Source organism: Sinohyriopsis cumingii, chromosome 17 (assembly GCF_028554795.1).
Source record: "Sinohyriopsis cumingii isolate HCF-2022 chromosome 17, ASM2855479v2, whole genome shotgun sequence".
In the NCBI taxonomy this organism is placed as follows: Eukaryota; Metazoa; Mollusca; class Bivalvia; order Unionida; family Unionidae; genus Sinohyriopsis; species Sinohyriopsis cumingii.
The window spans coordinates 119,453,760-119,481,198 of record NC_142977.1 but is presented as its reverse complement, the minus strand read 5'-3'; the positions used below and the strand labels follow the sequence as shown (position 1 = coordinate 119,481,198).

The 27,439-nt window shown below is 35.4% G+C and overlaps 1 protein-coding gene across 2 annotated transcripts in view; it reads right to left on the bottom strand.

Annotated features, from left to right (window-relative positions):
• Positions 1-10,849: 10,849 nt before the first annotated feature.
• The window catches only part of LOC149779752 (sulfotransferase 1B1-like), a 35,277-nt gene continuing 18,687 nt past the window's right edge, over positions 10,850-27,439 (bottom strand). For both annotated transcript variants that reach the window (XM_089940612.1, XM_089940611.1), the window contains exons 3-6: positions 25,743-26,069; positions 24,689-24,792; positions 22,789-22,945; positions 10,850-14,051 (exon numbers count right to left, since the gene is read on the bottom strand). In XM_089940612.1, coding sequence (XP_089796738.1) covers positions 13,945-14,051; positions 22,789-22,945; positions 24,689-24,792; positions 25,743-26,069 — 695 coding nt within the window. In that variant the 3' untranslated portion in view covers positions 10,850-13,944. The remainder of the gene's footprint in view (positions 14,052-22,788; positions 22,946-24,688; positions 24,793-25,742; positions 26,070-27,439) is intronic.

Below are 27,439 nucleotides of genomic sequence, written 5' to 3'. Positions count from 1 at the left end.
CTACTATGTATGACTCAAATTAAACTCAAATATATATTTTTCTCCAATTGAATAATGTCATTTAATATACAGAGTCACTTTATCAATATTAATACAAATAAGAATACATATGAGGAGCCTATAAGAAAGTGCATATAGAGAATTCATTTTTGTCAAGGTGTCAATAGGCCAGTTCAATCGCGCATGATGAGACTATTCCCTTGAAACTACTTAGAATAAGGATTTTAGGAGAGCAAGAGGAATCATTGGCATCAAAATGAAAAGCCCAGCTCTAATAAGATGGTCCCTGACACGCTCAGTCATAGATTTTATTTATGCAGCTCAATTCCATATCTGTATTGGTGATGTTGGATCTGGAGATGATCAGCAGCATCGCTCAGCTCAAAAGACTTCACAGAGTAGATGGAATAGTGATGTAAGGAAACTGACGGATCTATGCAATTACATACACGTTCCTTATTATCTTACTGATGAGAAGAAAAGAAAACTAACGGGCAAACGTTTATCAATGAATAGAGAGGTAATGTATTTTTGTCTCCTACTGTCAATTTTATAAATTAGCCCGTCCCACTCACCCACAGAACACGCATTTGACCTTAACAATGCCCCCCTGTGCTATAGCGTCTGCTCCATGAACATGGAACAATGATGCCATATATTGGAGAAATATTCACAAGTCGGACTAATTGTGCAGATCATGTCATCTATTATTGACATGCAGCACTTCCGGTCTTACCCGTTACATTCCATGATAGAGCTTCATGCAGTGACTTGCACCAGGCACATCTGAAATCAAATCATTTCCCAGGTGCATATTCTATTTGACAGATATATTGAGGACACCATCAAGTCAAAAACACGTGAGGTATGCAGTGAAGAAATATCCAGCCATATTTACATAGTGTTGAGTAGTTGAGTAAAGTCAAGCGACCATCCAACTCGAAACAACTCCTCAGTGTGAAGAAAATCAGGTCAAATCTTAAATCTTTATACACATATTACATCATAGGGAATAGTTTACACTATCTGGCTGTAAACCAGTTAGTTTTGTTAATAGCTGGCATGAGGAGGTATCTGTGTTTCTCCAAGTCAGTGTCATATTGTACTGAAATGCATTCCAGTCAAGAAGATGCAGACATAACGATAATTCTGCATGCCATCACATGTTGTAGCAGATGTTCTTGTTGTGTACAGTGTTGACATAAAGGTCTTAGTGCTGCTTAAAAACCATCCTTCTCTTATGCATGCCTTAAGCAATTTACTTTATGGCTGGAAGGCAAGGAAAATGCAAACCTCAAAACGTTCAGCTCCATCAGAAAATTTGATATTAATAATCTAGCCAGAGCACAGTATGATATATTATTGCCTAGATTTAACTTAACAGAATGTCAAACTGACAGTACCCAATTTGAAAATGGAAATAAGCTTTCCTTCAGAATCATTGCTAATCATGCAGACAGATATCAGGCCATGACAACATTGGAAGATAATACTCAGCTATGTGATGATGGATAGCTTTATAATGCACCTGCTTTGATGTCTGTACCACGTGTTCATTTGGACGCAGAAATCTGCATGCCTAAGGGGGCAGGGTCCAGTTTTTATGTACAAATTTAATGCCGCAATCAGTGACCTAGTATAAAAAATCATAAAAAAATCAAATACACAAGTGAGGTCAAAAAGGTCCATATTTTTAGATACCTATATTAAAACAAAGCATAAGAATAGTATTCACTTGACCAGAGAAGTCAATGGCATTTCATAGCAGAAGAGGTTTATGCACCCCAACCCCTATTTTATACCTGCATTTTTCACATCCAAATGCCATTTTTGACAGCATGTAGTGCTCACAGTGCAAACGCAAGCCCTTACCCTGGATGAAAATTTTGAAAAACATTGTCTACTAAATAGTTTGATGCAATTCAGAATAGTTGTCATCCAAGCCGTTTTTGAGATACTCGGCTTGCCTTGAACCCACGTGTCTACTGCTATGGGAGGCTAGCTCTTCTTCCTAGCCAACTATTGGTATTTCACTATCAACATACTGCAGAGCAACTATGGAAGGTGTACATGCCTGACATCAATTTCAAGAACAACACAAGCCTAAAACACCTAGTTCACAAATATATCCATATCTATAAATAGTAAACAATAATAGCTGAAAAAGTCACACCATAGCCTGAAGTTAAGAAATTTGCCAGGGGCCAATATACGAAACTGGACCCTGCCACCTAATGTTCTTTCACCAGTACACTTTAACTATGAACAGGAAGTAAATTATATGCTGAGGCCAAAACTACTAAGCCAATCAGCATTAGAGTTACAACAAAGTTCTTGTATGTGAGTAAACGTCTGCCCTGTGCCTGAAAAACTGCCCTATTTCATATTCAACGTTGTATGACAGTCTGTTCAACTGAGGAAAGATTTTTTGTAGATCCAGACAACTGTGCAAATCAAAACAATAAGTTATTTAACTGAGCTTTATTTTAAGCTAAGCAGACAAATGTTGAACCACTGGCTCGAACATGATGTGGGGTCTGCTGCTGTACTAAAGGATAGTGGAACATCTGGTAGTTAACACCCAGAAAGCATTTGTATACCTGTGGTTTCACACTTGATACAACGAAGACTGACCAATAATGTTCCGAGAGGCGTCGATATAGGATTTTCTTTAAAACCAGAATATATTTTATCTTTGCTTACCTAAGCATAGATAATGTCTCAATTCATATGAAGACTATAATAAGCTGATTTATTTTTAAACATTCTCCGGTCACCTTCCAAAATAAAACGGCCAGTTCCCAGTCAGGCCATTCATATTAATATCTCCACTCACATGAGACATGAATGTAAACTTCTATTTTCTTTCTGATTGTATTGGTTATATAATTATAGTTAAATAGATTCGGGATTCATTTTATAGGTCCTAATTTTAACAGAACTCTCAGAAACTTCGTCAAACTGTCCACACAAATATAAAATCATAGGTTATTATATTTGGTCACCATAAAGCAATATCGAGATGGTGCAAACAAAAATTGTACGAACCTGCCGTAATATTGCAACGCATTCAGTCAATAAACATTAAGTGATCAATGTATTCAAACACTGTAGTCAAATTGTTACGGTACCAGATGTATGTAATGATATGCTCTCTTCCCCTTTATGTCAACAGAAGGGAGTTAAAATTATTCGCAGTAAAGAATCATCTTTCCTCTCAGTTTGGTTACTAATAGACAATAAGGTTAATTAGATTGATCATTTCAGATACCGGTGTAGTGGCGCTGAATCTCAGCCATTTCATAAATTCCTCGAGTGCTTTCAGTCCGCAGCTTCACATGCATCGGCCATAATTTATTGTCCGCATCGCTTATCCTCTGTCACTTTATTTTTTGTATATATATATATATATATATATATATATATATATATATATATATATATATATAAACCATTTTCGTTGTCAACTATGTTGGAATCAAAATATCCAGGGAACAGAACTGATAAAGTCATTACTTTTTTCACATGCAGACTGGTTTTCAAATTTTCATTTCATAAATTATTATTATTATGTAGATTATAGTCTCTTTCTCTTGTTTATGAATATTGCTGACACGACATCATCTAATATTCAGATACAAATTGTCATTGCTTGTGAATTGATATGAAATATCGTTGATGTAATCAAAGACACTTCCATTGACACTAATATGTTCACTAATCTATGCAGGTGTAAACTTCATGTATATATAAAACTGCTTAACCCATTATTAAGCAATTACCTGATTTATGCAGGTAATTTATATGTATACGACAGAATGCTCAGTCAACTATTTAATTAGTTATAACTGTCTACTTGGGCGTCCATGACCGTGCTAAGAATATGTAGAAACATTTATCAGAGAATAAGTCATGCACAAGATAATTCGGTTATCTGGTTTGTTAATTTAAAAACCGGATTGAAAGCACAAAACGGTTATTCGCTCTAGTAACCCAACATATTTCAAAAACATATTTCAAAAACTAACAACAGCTTAAAGTAAGAAAAGAGGCTAAAGAAAGATTTGTTTACTAATTTAGATTTATCCACTAAACTTGGCAGAACAAGCAAGGCCATGACCTTGAACTAATTATTTTATATTTTATGAAATAACTGAAATCTACAAATGACGTATCACCTCAATAACATCCGGTACTAGTCCATCCGATTTTATATGCGTATTGGAATACCACAAACCTGAATCTTTTAATCCAATTATGACCATTCCTTAACTCACCAAGTTTCATTTGTCTTTAAATCCGAATATCATCATTTGGCAAAAGAGAATATCTCAGTTTCAAAAGAGTATTTCCAAATCTCAATCTGGCACAACTTTCAGGCCTCAAAATTCTTATAAGACTAATCCGAAATCCTTAAGTCTCGTTATCGAACGAGAAGAGCACCTTATTTCTTATTGCCACACATTAAAGAATAAGTAACGGAATCAAGTCAGATCTATTCTAAATGCTAAATTTCTAAGAAGTGAAGATTATGGTCACGAATTGAAACAAAAATAAAATCAATATTTGGGTCAAACAAATCCCAATCTGATTTTGTTATGGAGAATTGTGAAACATTCATACCGAAAGATACTGTATCACTCACTGTTGTTTCTGCCAGCTCTTTCTTTCTTAAAGTATTAAAAGACACAGAAGCTTTTCAGACTCTTTCATTCTGAAGCAATTTGCCAGTATCTGAGAACACGTCCTCTGCTGACACTCGAAATAGTGTCTTCTTTACTCATTTAGGGTATGCCTTTATTGCATGGCACTGACCTATCTGAAAATAAGGTTATGGTCAATCCACTTCTAACTAAAACGCCTTGTTTGGATCAGAAAGTTGATCCTATTGAAAATGAAATCCATAATCAATACCCACCTTGTGCAGTTACCAGAGCTATGGCGTACAGAGGTCTTTAGAATAATGCTGAACAAAAAATTATTAATTTAGCTTACATATTTATTTTTCAGTTTTTATTGAGGCCATTTTTTCCTCCTAGTGTTGGTGAATCAGTTGGTATTTATAGTAGTGATTCTCTTTTTATTACTCATTTCCTATAGTCTGATCAGGGTAACAAACGACACTAGCTCAATGTCGAACATGAACTAGATTCTGAGATATCATGTTTGTTTCAGACGATTATTAGCGACAATAAAGCCTGAGAAGTACCAGTTTGTTATTTTGTGAAAAACGGAAGCCTGTGAGAAAATGGAGAAGACCCAAACTAATCGCTGGTAACGACTGGTCAGTGAGCTATCAAACTATTGTTCCTAAGTCGAATCGGCAGGAAATTCTCTGCGTATCCCATAAGACTACTTAGGCTAGTCATTTAAAAGTCATTAAAATTTATCACACGATTTTGAATCATTTCAATAGGCCGAAAATTAAAATTGATCTTTCTAAATATTGTAGATATTGTCATATTTGGCAAATGTTTGGAAACCCCAATTAGAAGATATCCAAGGCTTATCTGCAACTATTCATGAATTTGAAGGATCATTTAGCCGACTAATGGTTGCCTTCATCGGTTCTTTACCTAAGACCAAGTCAGGCAAAGATGCTTGTTGACCGTAATGTGCGCATCTACAATATCACAGGCGGAAATTCCTTTGAGGAATATTAAAACTTAACCCAGAGTGAAATTTGGATACAGTAGGGTGAGGGTTATACGGTTTGTCCTTCCCAAATCTGTCCAGCCTGACCAAGGTTTACATATCATATGTTGAAGTTTCCGACAAGTTATGCATGAATTTGTCATCCAACAATTCAAATATGATGTTTATTATGCTGAAAGTCAATGAGTTTTAGCAAACTTTTCATCAAACGTTGAAAAATATGATTCGGTCATATTGATTTGGTGCAGCAAAAGATTGGGATGAAGGTCTTCATTTACTTTTGTTAGGGAATCAGTTTAATAATCATTAGAGTTTAGTGTTTTGGAATGAGGCTTTGGAAGTACCGACTTTGGACCATATACATTCTTAGAGTTTAGTGTTTTGGAATGAGGCTTTGGAAGTACCGACTTTGGACCATATACATTCTTAGAGTTTAATGTTTTGGAATGAGGCTTTGGAAGTACCGACTTTGGACCATATACATTCTTAGAGTTTAGTGTTTTGGAATGAGGCTTTGGAAGTACCGACTTTGGACCATATACATTCTTAGAGTTTAGTGTTTTGGAATGAGGCTTTGGAAGTACCGACTTTGGACCATATACATTCTTAGAGTTTAGTGTTTTGGAATGAGGCTTTGGAAGTACCGACTTTGGACCATATACATTCTTAGAGTTTAGTGTTTTGGAATGAGGCTTTGGAAGTACCGACTTTGGACCATATACATTCTTAGAGTTTAGTGTTTTGGAATGAGGCTTTGGAAGTACCGACTTTGGACCATATACATTCTTAGAGTTTAATGTTTTGGAATGAGGCTTTGGAAGTACCGACTTTGGACCATATACATTCTTAGAGTTTAGTGTTTTGGAATGAGGCTTTGGAAGTACCGACTTTGGACCATATACATTCTTAGAGTTTAGTGTTTTGGAATGAGGCTTTGGAAGTACCGACTTTGGACCATATACATTCTTAGAGTTTAGTGTTTTGGAATGAGGCTTTGGAAGTACCGACTTTGGACCATATACATTCTTAGAGTTTAGTGTTTTGGAATGAGGCTTTGGAAGTACCGACTTTGGACCATATACATTCTTAGAGTTTAATGTTTTGGAATGAGGCTTTGGAAGTACCGACTTTGGACCATATACATTCTTAGAGTTTAGTGTTTTGGAATGAGGCTTTGGAAGTACCGACTTTGGACCATATACATTCTTAGAGTTTAGTGTTTTGGAATGAGGCTTTGGAAGTACCGACTTTGGACCATATACATTCTTAGAGTTTAGTGTTTTGGAATGAGGCTTTGGAAGTACCGACTTTGGACCATATACATTCTTAGAGTTTAGTGTTTTGGAATGAGGCTTTGGAAGTACCGACTTTGGACCATATACATTCTTAGAGTTTAGTGTTTTGGAATGAGGCTTTGGAAGTACCGACTTTGGACCATATACATTCTTAGAGTTTAGTGTTTTGGAATGAGGCTTTGGAAGTACCGACTTTGGACCATATACATTCTTAGAGTTTAGTGTTTTGGAATGAGGCTTTGGAAGTACCGACTTTGGACCATATACATTCTTAGAGTTTAGTGTTTTGGAATGAGGCTTTGGAAGTACCGACTTTGGATTATATACATTCTTAGAGTTTAGTGTTTTGGAATGAGGCTTTGGAAGTACCGACTTTGGATTATATACATTCTTAAAAGAGAAATTTCATTCAAGCTCCATTTTAGAAATTAAACTTCTGTACTATTCATCTGACTTCAATTATATTTTATCAAAGGCTTGTGCAGTATCAAGATATGATCTTCAGTTTCCTAATTCAAAACGAAAATGTACGTATGTCAGAAATACCAGAAAAGCGCTTTCAGCTTGCTGAAAGAGTTCTCATTCTCTTGCCATTACCACCCAAATGCTTTCCATGCTAAGTGTTACGTATTATGGTCCTTATATAATTGAAAAGAATGTGACTTAAGTTATACCACTGACACTCCTAAGGGAACGTAGAAAAAAAACTTTGACATATGTGTGTGTGTGTGTGTGTGTTAAAGAGGTATGTTGACAGAGACATCCATGTAAAGCATGCAATCAGTTCAGTTGTACCTGCCCAAGACGGTCAGGATGTAAACAAGGAACTTGCAATTTAAATGTAGTGACTTTGGTTTGATCCATCATTGGAGTTCAGAAATTATAAATAATCTGAAGCAGAAACGTTCACCTCTACAGCGACAGGAAAAGAGTGAACTAAAGCAGATATTTTGTAAGTAAAAGCACTTGTATATTCCTACATGAACAAATTAACTCTACCATGACTTTGAAATTCTAGATTCTTCTCCTGTGAAACAGCATTGTTATATGACAAATCCAGTCAAATAGGAGGGTTTGAAAAAAGAAATATTTGCTAGAGAATTATTTAATAGAAAAATGTAAACGTAGCTGGAATTCGCCATGTTATCTAGTTCTGAAAACGCACAATGCTTTCCGCATATGAACCAACTATAGACAATTGAACAGTATCACAATATCAGATTCAGTTCCAATGCCAAGAATCGATGAGTACATTGACAAAATATCAATGCAAATTATGTCACGAAATTTGACCCTTTGAAATGATTGACAAAATATCAATGCAAACTATGTCACAAAATTTGACCTTTTGATTCAGAGAAATTTCACTCACGGAGAGACCAAAGGATATTTTGGTACTTGTACAACCTGATGGATTTTATATATTATAGAGTGATGCCGTTTGGTATGAAAAGTTTTCCGTTAAATTTCCAGTGTTTAATGAACATAATAAACTCTGATCTAGATCATTGTGACGCTTACATCGACGAGGTCATCATCTATGACCTGAAAAGCTCACAGGGAAACGATTTGGAAATTTATTAATAGGCACAGTGATGCAAATGTGTCAATGCATTTAGTTTAAAGTGAGTACTGCCGTGCTTGTGTAACATTTCTAGAACATATTTTGGGACACTGTCAAGTTGACCCATAGAAATTAAGGTCAAGGATATAACTGTTTTCACAGTGTCTATTGGGAAGATATAACTGATGCAATTTTTCGGTAAAGTTGGATACTATCAGAGACTTTGTTTAAATTTTTCTATAATTCTAAACCCCAACAACCCCTGAGAAATATATTGTGCAAGAAAACCAAGTTTGATTGGTCTGACAATTATCCGGTAGCTTTTGATATATTAAAGACGATACTTTTTGTAAGACTGAATCAGTTTTTTCAACTCAAATTTCAGTTAATCGTTTTAAGTTTCTTTTGATGCAAGTATTGAAAGGGTTGCTGAGGTAATGATTCAATTTGAAAAAATTGTTGTGGTTCATACAGTTGGCTACTTTACTAAAACTTTAAACAAGCACCAAATAAAATGATCCAGTATCGAGAAAGAAAGTTTGGCTTTGACACTGGTTTTGCAACTCTTTTAAAGTTTACATTAATTCCGCTAATTCCCCAATTATTGGACTGAGTGATCATATTCCCCTTATTTTCATCACAAAGGAGAAAAATAAACGTTAGAGATTGTTAAAGTGGAGTTTCCAGGAATAAAACATATTCATTATGCATATAAAGGTAAAACAGAATCTAATTGCAGATTATATCAGATTATAGAAGTACTATATCGATTTAAGCACCTTTCGTATCATTTCAATCGTGTATGTTTGATTGATATGTAAAAGAAAGCTATATTGTAGAAAGCTATATTGTATAATATTTGTTATTCTTTATGAGGTGAGGGGCTATGTATATTTATAGTGTGTGCTTGACTTCTGTCCATGATTATAGATTGTTGTTGTTTTTGTTGTTGTTGTTGTTGTTGTAGGTTTTAAAGCCATTTTTCAGCACACGATAGACCATACATGGAGGCCAGTATTAAGATATAGATTATATATTGTACGTGTTAGTTTGCAAAATTATATTACATAGCTAACCCTTGTCTATGACTGTAGATTTTAATTTAACATAATTGCTATTAGTATGTAAACGTTTTACTTAGGTCTGGGTTTAGGACGTTGGTTTTCCTCGTAGAAATTCCTGGTATACCTGATGATTTTCGCATGCTTTATTAAAATTTAGGTAAATTATCTGACCTTGTTTACACAGCTTTTTTTTGTTCTGGAAATGAACTTTTGAACCTCATGCTGGCCCTCACATTGTGTCTTAGGCTTTCATATAAAGGTTGCTTATATCAGTATTAATTATTCCTTGCTGAACACCTGTAGTGTAATCACTCTTTGACGTGTGTTTCGGTTAATATTTAAGAGTGTGTATTTATTTTAATTATTAGAAATACAACGCTTGCACTAATACTTTTGGAATAAATATTTTGGACATATTGTGAGTTCGTTTAAAGACATTTTTTATTCTATTGTTGTGATATATCAAAACGGTTAGCACATCGACACGATCACATGTTAATGTAATATCAGCACATTTATGACTGTAATGCATTGGGAACAACAACTAAATTCTTCCGGAATACTCTCTACTTTTGGATCTGTGATTGAATGTTTAGGTCTTAGGGGATTTAATTCACAATACAGTAAATTCTTTTTGACATTTTTACTTTGTATTGTATAGAAATACATTATTTATTGACTTTTCCTAAATTTGTTCGTTTTCGCTCTTTATAGTTACTTAGTTTAATACGATCGAGTCGAAACAATGCAAATCATGTCATCTAGAGGTGTAATTTGCGACCAAGTTCCATCAGCTCTTGTTTTGTCTGAGAGAAGTTCTTACATGATATAACTCTTCATACTTCATATTAATAACCGGATACTCTGGGTTCTCTGCAAAATGTCTCAACGTCTTGTATATACGGAAATCAACATTGCATGATTTCTGAGGAAGTCACCGAATAAATAGCAAATGTTTCTGTCAGTATAGTTAGATGTGGAGCATATGCTGACCTTATAATTATTCTGGATTATTCTGGGTTAAAATGCAAACAGAAAAAAAAACAGAAGGAGGAAAGGTAACGAACGTCTAAAAAAGCGAAAAGTATTTAAATTTTCAGTAAGGCCAAATTTGTCATTTTACGTCACAGCTGTGTCAACTATCGCAAATATCGATGAATAGCAATTACATTGCCCATCCATAAAGTGAGACTTTTTACTTATTTGTGTATAAGATTTTCTAGATGAGTGCATGTTAAGTCACAAAGTCGAACTAAAACGCTCCTCGGGGATTATTGTGAAATGATTTTAATACATTTTTGATTGTATCATTGTGGTATATCAGGACATTCAAGAATATTGGAACTCATTCGAATCGTTTTATACCCTTGGACTTATGAAGGATATTTACTATAATTTGGGATTGTATTTGACAATACCATGTCATTTAAATTTCCACTTTGTAACTTAGAGAAATAAATTGTAGATTTTTTTTTAAAAAAAAGTATTGGTTTCACTTCGTTTTGTAATATTGTTTAAGACCTAGAGTAGTACCAAACAATAATAATAATACTAATAACAATAATAATATCATATATTATAAATGCGTTACATCAACTTGCATTCTTTGTCAAGATATTATAAGATCCTGTGCATCTTTAATACTTACTAAAATTATTATAAAATGAAAGACCCAATAAAACATATAACTTCAAATTTCTAATGCTATCAGACCCCCATAAATACACATTCATAAATTAAAGTTCATTTTCTTTATCAAACTGTTTTCGGATTTAAGCTATAGAGATTTCTCTAAAGGCATTTTGCATGTCATCTCTCTTGTGTGGGAACATTTCTTCGCTTCCTTGTATAATGAGTAAGTATATTTTTAATTGCTTGTATAATGAGTAAGTATATTTTTAATTGCTTGTATAATGAGTAAGTATATTTTTAATTGCTTGTATAATGAGTAAGTATATTTTTAATTGCTTGTATAATGAGTAAGTAAATTTTTAATTGCTTGTATAATGAGTAAGTATATTTTTAATTGCTTGTATAATGAGTAAGTATATTTTTAATTGCTTGTATAATGAGTAAGTATATTTTTAATTGCTTGTATAATGAGTAAGTATATTTTTAATTGCTTGTATAATGAGTAAGTAAATTTTTAATTGCTTGTATAATGAGTAAGTATATTTTTAATTGCTTGTATAATGAGTAAGTATATTTTTAATTGCTTCATTTCTAGCATGGTATAATCTCCATTCATTATAGTAATACTCTTACAAATCGCTCGAAGTAGGGCTGAGCTGGAGAACTGACCTTATATCCCCAAACATATATATTGCTATGTCAATACTCGAGTATGACAGAGCCAATACATTGAATAATTTTCTCATTTAATTTCCTCACTATAAGATTGTACATTACCTTGTTAATAAGGGTTCTGCAAACATTGAGACGATGTCGCTATATCACAGATTGACATTCTTATATACTCTTGGATAACGGCTTATGATGCCAATTTAGGCTGATACCACATAAATCAAATAAGATGAAATCCATTACGTTTCCACATAGCTCAAACAAATTTTTTGCCAGAAAAATTTAAGATACACTGACAGTCTCCAAATTATTGATGCCTAACGAATATTTAGCGAAACTCTGTTCTCGCAAATCAGTAGCATCAATTACAAAGTATAAACCAGAGTAAATATGAGATATTTAGAGAAACTCTGTTCTCGCAAATCAGTAGCATCAATTACAAAGTATAAACCAGAGTAAATACGAGATATTTAGAGAAACCGAGTTAATACCTCTTAGTATCAAGACTGATGTTCATCAGTGATTATTTTAATTCACGATGTTCTGCGGGTTTCGGGACATCTGACCTATGACATGTGTTCTGATATTTCCAGAACGTCGCCAAGAGTTATGAATAAAAGGTATACCATCCTAAACACTTTCGAGAAGTATTTATTTTTCTGCCCTTATTTGGAAGTCCTATTTCATTTCGAATTAAGTCTTATCAATACATATTTATAGAACACGATGTGGCTATCACCACATATTATATAACACGATGTGGCTATCAATAAATATTACAGAACACGATATGACTGTATATCTTGATACGGCTAGAAACATCAATGCAGTCACTGCTATGCAAGGTACCGTTTACATTCGCTATGTTTAAATGACTATGACTCCTTTATTTAGGTCATAAGTATTCCATGTTATGAATAGAAATAGGTTTTACTAAAGGGGGGCTAGTGCGTACAGCTATCTTTAGCTAACATCAACCTGTTTTTAAAATGGATTGAAGTGAATCAGTGTCGTTGTACTTATTAGGAACTCAACTCAATCATTATTCAAATCAATCCGGTCAATTACATATTTATTAGGGACTCAGCTCAAAGCATTATTCAAACGAATTTAGTCAATAACAAATTTATTAGGGACTTAATCATTATTCAAATTAATCTGGTCAATTACATATGTATTAGTAACTCAACTCAAGCGTTAGTCAAATCAATCTGGTCAATTACATATTTATTAGAAACTCAACTCAAGCATTATTCAAATCAATCTGGTCAATTACATATTTATTAGAAACTCAACTCAAGCATTATTCAAATCAATCTGGTCAATTACATATTTATTAGAAACTCGACTTAAGTATTATGCCAATCCATCTGGTCAGATTGATATTTATTGGATTTTGATTTAAATGTGATGCAGATCTAACTGGTCAAGTTGATATTTATTGGGGATTCGATTTAAGTGTGATGCAAATCCAACTGGTCACGTTGATATATATAAGGGATTCGATTTAAGTGGGATGCAAACCCTACTGGTCAAGTTGATATTTATTGGGGATTCCATTTAAGTGTGATGCATATCCAACTGGTTAAATTGATATTTATTGAGGATTCGATTTAAGTGTGATGCAAACCCTACTGGTTAAGTTGATTGCAAAACAATTCAATAACATTCATAACTGTGTTGTTATTAGTCTTGTGATCGGATTTGCTAAAATCCAAATTAGAATCTGACGAATATGTGCCGCTAACGAAGAACAAGAACTAAAGAACAAAAATGCTTTCTATATGAGATTAAAATCTTAACTTCACAAATCCATCCCTTTCATGCCACATCAAATGTAGGCTTTTTGATTCAGCAGTGAAAACTCGGGTTACCTATCTAATAGAAAGTACACAATTTACAGTTCAAAAATATCCGAGATCTCAACTTCAAGAAATTTGTTCATTAATAATTACACAACACGCTTCAAGTATTTCCTGCGAAATTATTTCTCATCTGTTCTTTCAATGACAAATTGAATGAAAACTGATAATCAGTTATCAGCATAAAATAAAGACAAATATCAGTATTCAAAGGTAAGGTTGCTGCCTGCCATTTTCTCTTCATACACTTTGTCGAACGCTTCGCTGTCTGCCACTGTAAACCAATTCTTCCAGTCACTAACGACTCCTGAAATGAAGAATCACATACAATAGGAATATTTATAGTTCGGTTCATAGAATGTATGATATGTCTCATTGAGCAATAAGGATGACAATGCAAACTGAATGTTGTTTTTCCAAAACTACCCCATAAAGAGATAACTGCTTTTCCAAAAATGTATCTTTTATAATAATGTATTTTGCATTGTTTTATGAGTCTTTGATCTTAGAGGAAGTAACAGAATAGAGTGAACAACAACAATCTTTGTAAAATTCAACAAATAATGTATTTCCCTAAAAAGCAAAATGAATATGAAGAAATAAAACTTATGGTATTGTGAATTAAATCCCAATATTATAGAATTACAACTAGTCCTAATAACATAGGTTCTAAATAAACTTTATCTGAAATTCAAATTAAATCCAACGATGAAGGTGCTGATGTGTCTGTGGATGGATTGTAAAGTGTTGATGCGTCACCAGTTTTTTTTTTTTTGTTGAAAAATACAATTCAAGATTAAATCCTTATTTGAAATTTCAGTATAAATTCAATTCTCAGTTTCCAAGCATATTATCAGAGTACTTTGTAATTCCAGAGGAGAAATAATTTGAAACATCCGAAACCAAAGATTGTACACAAACAATAGTTTGATTCTGCTCGGATGTTAAAGCACGAATATTTTGTTCCAGTGTCAAAATTTATATAGTCTTCAACCTGACCTCAGGTCACAATTAGTATTTTGTATAAAACAAATTACCTAATGTAAAATAACCTTCTAGAAACTACTTATTGTTTGCCCAAAATAATGTTAGCTACCTTTGGGAAGTCTGTTACTAAAATTATATTATATAACTGGACTATGAAAAAAATGCCAGGTAGATTGTATTGGGAAATTCCAATTACTAATAATCAGACTAAAATAAATGTATTTCCTTTAAATAAGTATGATCCTGATATAAAACCCATACACAGTGTGAATATTTTAGCTATGTATTAGTCGTTTACAGAATACAAAATTAAATAATTCAGGTCAAGTAGAAAATAAAATTGATATTGGACAAGGTTATGTCCAACATGCAATTTTAAACTACAATAGCATATAATGAAATTTAAATTAAAATTAAAAAGCCTTGCTAAAATCAATGCAACTTAGATGTACATAGCACAATGTATCATTAGATAGTTAATTCTTGTCAAGAAATAAAGGTTTAAAACCAAAGAAATGCAAATATCATATCCATCAATTAGAATGACATTATAAGGGTCATAAACTATTTATGTCATCGGACAGAAGTCATACTTTATATGAAGTTCAGCTCAAGAACAAATGTCTCATTCCAAATGCATTCACTCTCTATTCCTAAAACTGAATAATAAATACAAGGATAACAGGCTGTTCATGTGAAGAAATAATACAATTAATAAAGATTAATATTAATTACAATGAAATAATTACAATTGTAACTAACAAATTATTTTTAATTAAAAGATATAACTGAAATCAAAATATCTGAAGAAAAAAATCTTTTTTCCCTTGAGAAGACTGGCTTTAGAATATTCATTTCCTGCTCAGCCAACTAATAAGCAGAACTGTTAATATAGGCGTTTCTCCTTGAAAGCAATCGTGGTGAAGGACGTGAGTCTAAAAAATGTAAAGATGGAACAATGAAGGTCGGATCAATAGTTACACACACACTCACACACACACACACACACACACACACACACACACACACTCAAACGCATATCCGTATACTATTCAATCCGATTTACATCCAGCTGTGGATACCCCAAAGCTGAATTGTTGTATCCTTACTTGATGTGAATTCCAGCCCCTCCTGGAACCTGACACTTGGGCAATTAATAAATTATTATTTATTTGGTAACTTAATAGAATTTCAAAGACGCTTTGCAAATTTGAGGTGATACTGAACAACCAAGCGGTCCTGACGTCATTTGCCATAAGATGTAATCTGTCGCACAGTCCATAGTCTTAAGTGACTTGTTGAAAAGATCTCTAGAGAATATTGCCTTTCCTAGTTCATAGGAACTAGGTAATATTGTACCAGTCTTCGATAAGGGTGATTAAAGTCTATTACCGTAGACATATTAACTTTTAAGCTGCTTTCGAAAAGTGTTCAAAAGATAACTCTATATACATTTAAATACTTTTTTACAATCTTTTTCATGCAAATAATCTTATTTACTAGTACCATCCGGGTATTTTTCCATCCAATGTTACAGTTTTTAAATTATTTAAGATTTACAATAACGTATTTATATCAGATTTCTCAGACGAAAATGTATCATCAAGTGTCAGATAGGTTAATGCTAGAGTACCTATTTTTCAGCATCATCAAGCGTCAGATAGGTTAATGCCGGAGTAAAAATAATTCTCAGTATCATCAAGTGTCAGAAAAGTTATTGCTGGATCACCTATTGTTCAGTATTATGAGCATTACTATCTTCTGGAGAATGTAAATGATTTTGCAGAGTTAATGAATTATTGTAGGAGTCTTGTTTCAAATGACACCCCACTATATATGTATTCACCTTCTTGTGTTGCTGATGACTTACCAAGAATTAATCAAGGTTTTGACAAATATAATGACTGGTCAATAAATGACTGGTCAGTAAATGACTGGTCGAAATAACGACTAATAGCATTTAATGTTAAGAAGTAGTGTTCTGTAAAACATTTCTGATATACGAGCACACATCCTTTTTCTTCGATGCAAACAGTCCTCATATGATTGTAAAATCGCTTAAACATATTGGTTTAGAGATTCTTTTTAATTAATTTAATCATGTCATTTACAATACAGTTTGACGAATACAAACGCAAGTGAAACGTTGTCTTTATTGAAGGTACTCAATTTTAAACCTAAGGTACATTAGAATTATATTAGAGTATACTTGTAGAGTGCTGGAGAAGTTTGTATTAGACCTGTTTTGTAGAATACATGTAGAGTGTTGCACGGTTTCATATTAGATCTATACTGAAGTATACATGTAGAGTGTTGGATAGTTTAGCATTAGACCAAACTTAGAGTGTACCTTTAGGGTGTTGGACGGTTTTAAATTAGATCTATATTGAGAGTGTACCCCAGGAGTGTTGGATGATTGTACATTAGACCTATACTGAAGTGGACCTGTATATTATTGATAGTTTGACATTAGACCTACATTGGCGTATACCTGTAGAGTGTTGGACGATTTTGTTTTATGTTAATATTAGATTTTACACGAGGAGAATTTGACATCTTCGCATTATGTCTATAATGGAGTGAACCTGCAGGCTGTTTTGCGCTTTTACACTTGACGTATATTGGGGTATACATGTAGAGTGTTCGACGGTTTTACATTAGATATTTATCGGAGTGCACCTGTAGAGTGTTGGATTGCACATGTAGATTGTTGGAAGTTATAACTTATTTTAAAATGTACCGTAGCAGAGTTTTGGACGGTTTTACACTTGAATTATGCTGGTGTATACCTGATGAGTGTTGGACGGATTTTAGTGACAAATATTCTATTGAATTACACAAAGTCCGGCTTGAAACCGCATGCATTATCACTGGTTTATTGGTCATGCCAGCAATGAATTCCTCTATTTATTAAAATGTTTTACAGTCTTGAATGAAAGGATAGCCAAATAAAAATTATCAAAAGTGTTAGAATTACAAAAAGAGACGCTCTAATATTTGCAACAATTGATTCCTCCTTAAGTAAAAAATCAGATAACCCTATACACATTACGCAGCCGAACCAATATTGTTTAAGTTTTAAACAGTTTCCCTATTTTAAAAAAAGCGTATTATTACGTCATTTATCCTTCTCCGAGATTACTCACCAAATCACATTATGTTAAAATATTAGCCTGCTACCTCGCGGATCCAGCCCTACCAAATATACGAAAACGTCATTTCCTTTCTGTCTCACATACAGGAAGGGCAAGAGCTCCAGCCCATTTCCTGCACCTGCTACCCCCAGATGTCGCTAGATTTCAGCTGACGATGCTCGCAAGGCGGGGTGCTTGGGAGGGTTTTAAGTAACGTGGTTAAATAAGTATTCTCGGAGAAATATCATTTACATAAAAAGTTGCTTCCTTCTTCAGATAAGTTCCCAAATCGCATTACGTTAGGAGGATACGTTATAGGAGTAGGGAATGTTGAGCATCCGATTTCTATCTCGATTATATTGCTAGGGAAGGATGGTTGGATTCCCTACGCGAAAGATATCCAGTTGTCCTATTTACATAAGCAGCACACTCTTGGATCACTTGACCTGTGACCTTTACATAAGGATACAGAGATAAATATTGAAATCTTCTTACTTACAAAATTACACAAATGAATCGAGCGAAGATGATGGGTTTTGTTGCTTGTTTATATTAGGTCCGGGGACCGCCATATTCAGGGTTTGCTTCTGCGAAGATAAATCCGTGAGGTACAAGTCGAGAAAGTTGACTGCATGCCAGCCAAGAGTTTTTCTATTATAACTCAGATCGAAACGTTACGTTCGAACGCGGGGCTCGCATAGAGGACTCGAATCTTATGAGAGGTACTTTTCATATTTTTGGCTACAAAGCCTGGTTTAGTCAAGAGTACCATCGAACCATCCTATCTCAACAGAAGATAGTTCCGGTCAACAGAAAGGGCGTGTAGCTCGATTATATTGCATGCTGAAGTTAAAGATCTCAGGAAACATGTTTGTGTATGATAGTGAAAAAGGCGAAGTGCAGGCTAAACGTTTGAATTTATTCGAACTGAGCCATGTTAAAACCCAGGACATATTCCAATGAGGAAATATAGTAAGGGGTTTTGGTCGACTGAGATCAAAATTGGCTAAAAGATCCGAACTGTCTTTATCATGCCCGATATTACGTTTACCATGATGCCGGAATGTGTCTGACATCATGGAGCGGCTGTCTCTGATAGTATTTGGTGCCAACGTTTTTCTTCTCGAAGCGTCGGCTAGTAGAGGAATAGAGACCCCAGAGGGACGATGCTATTGATATAGCACTAGTCCTTGAACACTTCACTTTTCCTCGACTTCAGAGTGGAGGTCCATCAAAATCGAATGACTAAATTATTTATCTCGGAAGGATGCTCTGATAAGAGCCAAACGTCCGGGAGGAGACGGTCCGGACACCTATGCAACATCCGTGACCGTGGCTGCTTCAGAAGATTCGTGTTGACCAAAATCTTTCTAGGTAGGTCTATCGCAAGATCGAATGGATGGGTACCCCAGGACTTGTACCATCTTAGAGGGGGCAATCAGAATCACCTTGCATTCCATACCAGGTACTTTCTGGATTAGTTTTGGTATTAGGACCGTGGGATGGTATGCAAAGGCCCACAACCCATCCAAACTGATTGACAGAGCATTCACGGCCCAGCCTTCTGCGTCTGGAGAGACGTAAGTGGTTAACTTGCGATTTCACCTTCTCGCAAAAAGGTTGATCATCGGAAGCCCCCGAAGTGCGTAGATCCGGGTGAAGATCGATTGGTGAAGAGAAAAGTCCGTGTGAAGGGCTGCCTTGTCCTTTCCTAAACAGAGTGTCTGCCAAAACATTGGTTCTTGCAGGGAGGTGTGTGATGTGTACGTCGATGTAGAAATGTTTGCATCAAATGTCAAATCAGAACACACATGTAGGGTGACTTGGTGCCCCCCCCCCCCTCCTCCCCGTCTTGAGTAAACAGATCACCATCACAGGCGATCTTTCTAGAAGTGAAAACATTGATTACAGCCTTCATTTCTAGAATGTTGACATGAAGAGGCCGCGTTGCTGAGTCACACGTGCCGCTAACCGTAGTGAAATCTGACAACAGGTGGGCTCACAACCATACGTACCTGTGTTTGTACGTACTGTATTTTCCGTATGGCGCTTCTGAAGCAGTATTTCCATGGTCAGCCAGCCTGGGTTGCACCACTGACACATGAATGGTCGTATCTCGGGCGTGACTGTTTGATCGAAGGATATGAAAAGAGGCGCTATTGTAATAGCAAAGACATTGATAAGGGTCGCACAAAAAGACGGACTAGTGGAATCAAGTTCGCTGCTGCACTGAATAATCTGAAGAGTTGCAGGAACTCGTCTGTTGAATAAGGACTCAACGAGTTCGTCGATTCTGATCACGCGAAGACGAGAAAGTCTCAACAGATTCAGGCTGGTTAAGACCTCCATGCCCAAATATATACAAATCTGGGATGGACAGAAGTGTAACTTTAACCAGTTCACTAGAAAATCTAGATGACCTAAAAGAGAGAGGAGATCGCTCTTAACCTAGAGTAGTATAGAACTTACACTGTGTTTCTGGAGGATGTCGTCCAGGTACACTTCCGTCGCTGTAGATGACGTCGATCGGAATTTGGTGACGACGATATCTGAGGTGAAATGAGTTGGCTGATGAGACTGAACTCAATGGCGGTTTCAAATTGCCTTTCACCTTCCGAATAAGTAACATACTTGCATAAAACTCCGTAGAAGTTGGACTTTGCACTAAGTTCACCACCTGTTTTATGAACGGCGGTTTCTTCTGTTGTAGAAAGGCATCCTGCTCCCGATCTGACTTTTCGTCTGTGAAGAGGAAACAGGCCTTTGGACGAAAGATTATGACCTGGAATACACAATCTTTCTGCGGCAATAATTAGGTCAATTGAGATCTATATTGCAGTAGTCGGCCTCCCATAGGTAGGTGGTCTGCAGGCGGTGGGGAAGGCAGGTCAGTGTTTCTTACCGCCTCTGTACGATTACCTCCTTGGTTTATAAGACTGTTGTCTCCTCGCATTGGATTGATATTGATATTGATGGAAATCTGACTGAAAAGATCCCCTGTCCAGAGGCCGCTTAACATCTCTTCGCACGGAAGAGGAGAATGTGGCTGTGACTTGACTTTCTGAGAAGAAAGCCTTGAATTACCGTGGTCAACAATTCTATGCGAGAGCCGGTCATAGATTTCTTTACTTTTTCCCGATTACGATGAGAACAGGAAGGTCAGCGTTTCTTCCCCCTCATTGAAATCTACTGACGCTTTGACATATAGTCTTGGATAAACGGTAGTGGGTGGATCGCATCACATCTGGGTCGGTTTACAGCTCTAAATAGGACATGCTAAGCGGCACCGATCGCTCCGGCCGGTCTTCAGGGTAGGCAATTAAATTATTAAATCTGGCGTTGTCTGAGCTGCCAGCTGGTGCACTTGGCGTAAGGTCGGCGAGGATGCTGGCGGTATATAAGGATGTTGAACTATCATCTTCCTCTCCAACCTAATATTTGTAAAATATTTTGCCTTCATGGTATTTATACCCCATTTATGTATAAAAACATGAGTAAGAATTACAGTTTCCTATCGGCTTATCTCAACTGAGCATGTTTAATTGACACCCCTACGTGAATATTCGGCGGCTGATATGAAAATAAATAGCATTTGTTTCATATTGCATATTATTTCTTGAACTTAAAATATACAAATTTCAATTTGAATTTATGGTTAGGAAAAATCAAAGAAATAGCCTAATCATCTGACAGGTTAAGAAGGGAAAAACAATAACATGAAAACCAAGAAACGGTTCTTAAGAAAAACTAACGAAATAGCAAAAAGAACCAACAGGTTTAAAGCGTAAAGCAAATTAACAAAAATAAAAGACACGCATAAACTGATATGATTAGAAGTCAAAATAATACATCAAAAACACGATATGGTTCGATCTTTACACTGCTCGAAAACAATTAGTATGATAATTACGTAAAAGCAAGATTATACAGTCATCTTTCCTTCTTCTTACAATATCTACCTTCCATTCTTTCATTATAATCTCCATCATTGTGTTTCAGTACATACGCCAGACATCTTTCATTATATGCATTTAATATTTAGTGACTGTGTCATTTTTACGGCAGAGTTGTAAATACGAGAGACACGTAAAATTAAAAAAGTTCCATTGCCGCATCTTATAATGCATTAAAGGAAAAGTGGAGGAAAAGGGTGCTATTTATAAGTGACCTTGACTCGCAATATAAAACATTGATAGATGAGATGACATTAAACTGAAAGCATATGTGTGCCATGGCTCATCCCTGTGCCTCAAACAGCTTTTATGATAGACAGCAGAAACTTAAGAAATTTTTAATATTGATTTGTGAGATTGACTTCGATGATTTGACTAAAAGAGATCTAGTGACAACATGTTAGACACACCAACCTTCATTAATGTTTCTTCAACACTGTTAAGTTTCAGAGCAGAAATACAGCCAATGTGATAATGAATACATCTGCTAACGACGGCATATCTGAACACCATTCTGAATCTCTTAGTTTCAATAAGCTCAAATTACAGAGTAAAAGAACGTGTGATGGAAACATAAAATATTGAGCTATGACATTGATCTCGATGAAAAGACCTTCAGTGTTGTTGACACACTTTCTATACGTGATGTACACGTATACTAAGTTGCATCCCGTAATCTCAGAGAGATTTAAAGTTATAGAGAGCAATGGAGAGTGTGGCAGAAACATGAAATATTGAACTGTGAGCTTGAAGATAGCTCTCCCAATGTGGTACGCGAGACCGATTCTATATTTATTAAGCTGAAGAGGACAGTGTGACGAACGGAAACGCTGATATTATGTCCACCATTTTTTTCTTTAAAAAGGATAACAATATTCTCAAAGATAACATCCATATAGGTGACCCACTACCCTCCTGTGGAGCAAACGTAAAATGTTATACCATTGTTATGTCGATCTTGGAGGTTTACCTTTTCTATACATGAAAGATTTCCCACCGGCACTCTCATCGCCTCTCACAATCTTTAGCTTCGAAATTTCGCATTTACTGATTATTTCATCAACAAGGGAGTCAGATGCCTCAATCTCGAGAAACTGTGCCAGTCTTTTTATTTCTTTGTGTTGATCCTGTAAAGAAACATATATATTTTAAGGTTTTAATGTTGTAAATACAAACTCATAAAGAACATTATGCTTATTTATGTCTTTCTTTTCATATGAATGTCGAAGAACAAGAAATGCCAGTACAGCAGAACTTATGCCCACTCCCAACTAACTCATTGACTCATTTTATGACATAGTACTACAAAAAGGTTAAAATATAGGCTATAAAAAATTGACCCTATGCTACGTGTGTGTGTGTCTGTGTCTGATTTGGATTTGTAAGGTAGCTTTAACAATTTTTTTAGTGATATCGCTACAATGTCTGCTGTGTGGCAGTTTATAGTGATGTAAAGCACTGGGGAACCATGCTGTAGACATGTAGCATGATGTCCCACCCAGTCACATTATCCTGACATCAGGCCTGACACTAACCTCTCAATGCTGATCGCCTAGCGAGGCAGCTGTTAGTACCATTTTTAGAAGTCTTTGGTATGACTCGACCGGGCGGACACTCAAACCCCTATTCCACCTGAGACCTATGGTCAGGACACTGAAGTAAAATCATTAAGGTGGTATGTGACATAGCCTTCAATCTAAAATCTTGAACTGGTTAATAATCACATTGCTTACGCTAAAAACGTGTGGCCATACATATATGACGCTGACGTTCCTGACAGGTAAATGTAAACGACACTGTTGAAAATCTTCTAGCAATTCATGTTGTTAAATTGTACAACGTTTCCTTATACCATCTTCAGAGGCTTCTACATGTCATCTCAGTGACTAAACATTAAGCTTGACCTATGAGATTGTCCTGGACAAAAGGAAATTTAAAGAGATAGTACACACCTTCAGGCTGTGATGAGTAAATATGCCAAACGTTATCTCATAGTCAAAATCTTCAAAGAGTTCCTGAGTCACAGACCCAACACAAAAATATGTAATTGTGACCTCTCACCTTGATCATGAAGCAAAAGCGTGAAAGTGTTATGCAACACATTCTCGAATGTTGATATGAAAGTGCAACGACTTCCCAATGAATATCGTTACAGGCATTGGCATCAGTTACAGTCCAGATATAAACATAATATTACTTTGACCAGTGACTATTACGTTGAAATAAATAGTACAGAACAAAACTTACTGTTGTATTTAAATAGCAGGTCACCCGCTAGCAGGATTATGTTGAATATATAGCCTACATACAATTGGAAACAAAGACTGAGACAAACAAATGATTCATCATTCTCATCGACATTTCAACGTATTAAATTTTACACACTTTTCCATCGCAATTTATATCACCATCTAATGGGACGAGTTCCTCGACGCACTATGGAAGGGAACCCAATTCAGCAGAACAAGTTTTTTATTCTGTGGTTGACTTAAATAAATGTTCAGAATTTTCATTAAAATAAATAAAATACTTTTAATTATTTTGTTGTCATCATTAATACCTTTTTTTACAAAATAAAAAACAGTTTGAGATGGGGGTTTCAAAGGGTGGGGAGCATGAGAATGAACAAGATGCAACTGAATCACATTAAGTTAATCACATAAATATTTCGGAATAAAAATTTTCCAATGTTTCAATCTTCCTGCTGTTGGCAATTAAGATAAAAATATTTCTACATGCAAGTATTCTAAATAGAATTTTATTCTCACTGTTTATTATAGTCTCTTACGAACGTCTGCGCTTAGCAAGACCAGATTTATATCTTCGTATTATCAAGATTATAGGGTCCATTATTTCTTGCGAATACTAACCTTCTTTATCTCTTCATACTTTATATTAATCACTGGATGGTCTGGGTTCTCTCTGCAAAATGTCTCAACTTCTTGGATATATTGAAACCAATAGCGAAATATGTCTGAAGAAGTCAATAAATGAAAAAGAAAATATGTATGTCATTTTTGCCAGATGTAGAACATACGCTGACATTATCTGGAAACAAGTACATTTGCATAATCTGGGTGAAAATATAAACAGAGAGACAGACAGATATAGAAAGAGAGAGAGGGAACAGATTTTAAAGAAACCAAGCGATAAATATTAACATTTGTAACATGGCAAAACTTGCCATTTTAACCAAAAATATGTAGACTATCGCAAATGGCGAAGAACAGCAATAACGATTCCTACAAATAAAGTGAGACAACTTCCTTATGACGCATTTGTGTATAAAACATTTTTGATGGGTGTATGTTAAGCCATAATTAAAGTCAACTGAATTGTGATAACTTTTTATTCGTCATAGTTCTCATTTATGACATTTTCACACACAGACACTTACAAACACACAAGCGTGCGCGCGATCTAACACGATATTAATTGCAATAGTGCAGTTGCGTCCACTGTATGATGTTCGATTGTGCTAAAAGACCGAACAAAGTCACAGTAACAGATCAACACCAAATCATTGCCTGCAGAGGTCTGTACTCGTACTCACTGGGTCTCTCGAAACAAGTTTAGGAGATTATCCCAATAGGAGAAACTTCGACCTTTATTGTCAAAACGAGAAAATCTCAGATGGTGCGGGTTAACTGCAGGTTTCCTTTTATTGGTGGAAAACAAGAGACCAGGCAGTACATAACTCAAGAAAATAGTAGGCAGCCTGCCTACTCTACGTATATGGACAAAATGGAGGGTCAATTAAACATATTCAAGAAAATACATATAACGTTTATAGAAAGCAGCTTTCAAATCTTTTTTATGAATGAATACTTTATGTTTCAAATACACGAATTCAAAGTACCTGTAATGATAATAAAACACCATGTTTTTCGAAAGAAATAAAATAGTTCAAAGTAAATTACTTACGATTTTCCTGGTCTAGAAATAAAGGTAGAAATTCTGAAAATGTCTCAGGGAAATTGTTTCCGTACTGTCCAATTGCTTTTATGTGATGATATAAGGACACAGCCACAGACTTTGGGTTCCTGGATACATGGACAATTTTTACCTTCTTCTTAAATACATCGTTCGGCAGGTCTTTTACGTTGTAATGAGTGCTTATTATTTTCGGGGATGGGACATGCTCGATTTTGTCCCCTTTCATATCCAGAAAATCTCTTTCTGGTATCCAGGGGACATATTCTGGTTTGCCAGAAATTAGCATGTTCAACATCTCCCATATCCAATGTGTACCTGAGTAAAATGAAAAGTATTTATAGTGTCATTTGTATAACTTGACCCTTGATTCAGATATAATATAGACCATAGTATTTCAGAGGAATAGAGCAGAAATAAGAAAGTAAGGATTGTTGTTGTGGGGTTTAACGCCATTTTTCAGCACACGATAGGCTATGCATGGCGGTCAGTACTAATGGTGGAGGAAGAACCCGGGAAAACCCTGGGAAGAACCAATGACCTATGAGAAGCTACTGGCAAGCTTTCTCACATACCCACATTGGCCGAATCCTGGACTCGAACCCACGCAGACAGAGGTGAGATGGCAGTGATCCGCAACGGAGAGCGCTTTAGACCACTCGGCCACTCGGGGCCCCACCAGAAAGTGAGGAAAGAAAATTAACGGAGACTTACAGTCCTTCACAAACCCAGCATATTTAGTTCTTTGTGGAATTTCACTGTTGCAAGAGAACGTACGGAACTACTGGTAATTGCTTGAAGTCATACCTGTATTTGCCGCGTCTGTTGCAAGTTTTAGTTAATTTTTAACGTTCGGCTTTTTGGCATACCCTCTGGTCTACTGACGGCATAACTGTGTAATTGGGACAAAAATGCATTTCTCTCAAATCTGCGACATATAGATGCCAATTATGCGCGTCTAATATTTCCAGATTCTCGCCTGGCAGAATCAAATCCATGTGCATACCAGGCACCTGTATCACTCTTGAAATCCCAATATTAAACACATCACTATACTTATTCTCTACGAACGTCAATGTGAAATGCGTACGATGAGCTGGACTCACACATTGACTTGACTGAATGGATTAAGAACAGTGCTTGCATTAATTTGATCAATTAAGATAGTACATGTTATTTTATGCCTTGGAGTCAAATAAGATTACTCCCAGAAATAGACCCCAAAAGACCATCTCAGTACAATACAGTTTTGATATGTACTGTCGCTGGTTGAATAGATATCCGATACAAATGGAGAACAACTGAACAGCAATTGAATATTTCATTAACGTGTATGAAATATGTAAGGGAGAGACACTAGAAAGGTGCCATAGTAAACGTACACCACATATGCAGCTGAAAAAGATTAAAAAGGTTATAATAACAGCAGTAGACAGCCAGATCCCCTGTTGACAATTGAAACATCTTGTAATACGATGGTCGTAATGATTAAATAGATGGAAAGTGTCATTACATTGCAAAAACAATGTCAAGATTCATTTTATAAAGGGTCACGAAAATACTCAACGCCTTTGCAAAAATGATTGAAATGTTTCACAAACCAGAAAAGTTGTCTGGCCACAAATAACAATGATGTAACATATTAACACAGTAACTTAATGCGTGTTGAATGATTCTTGTAAAACTTG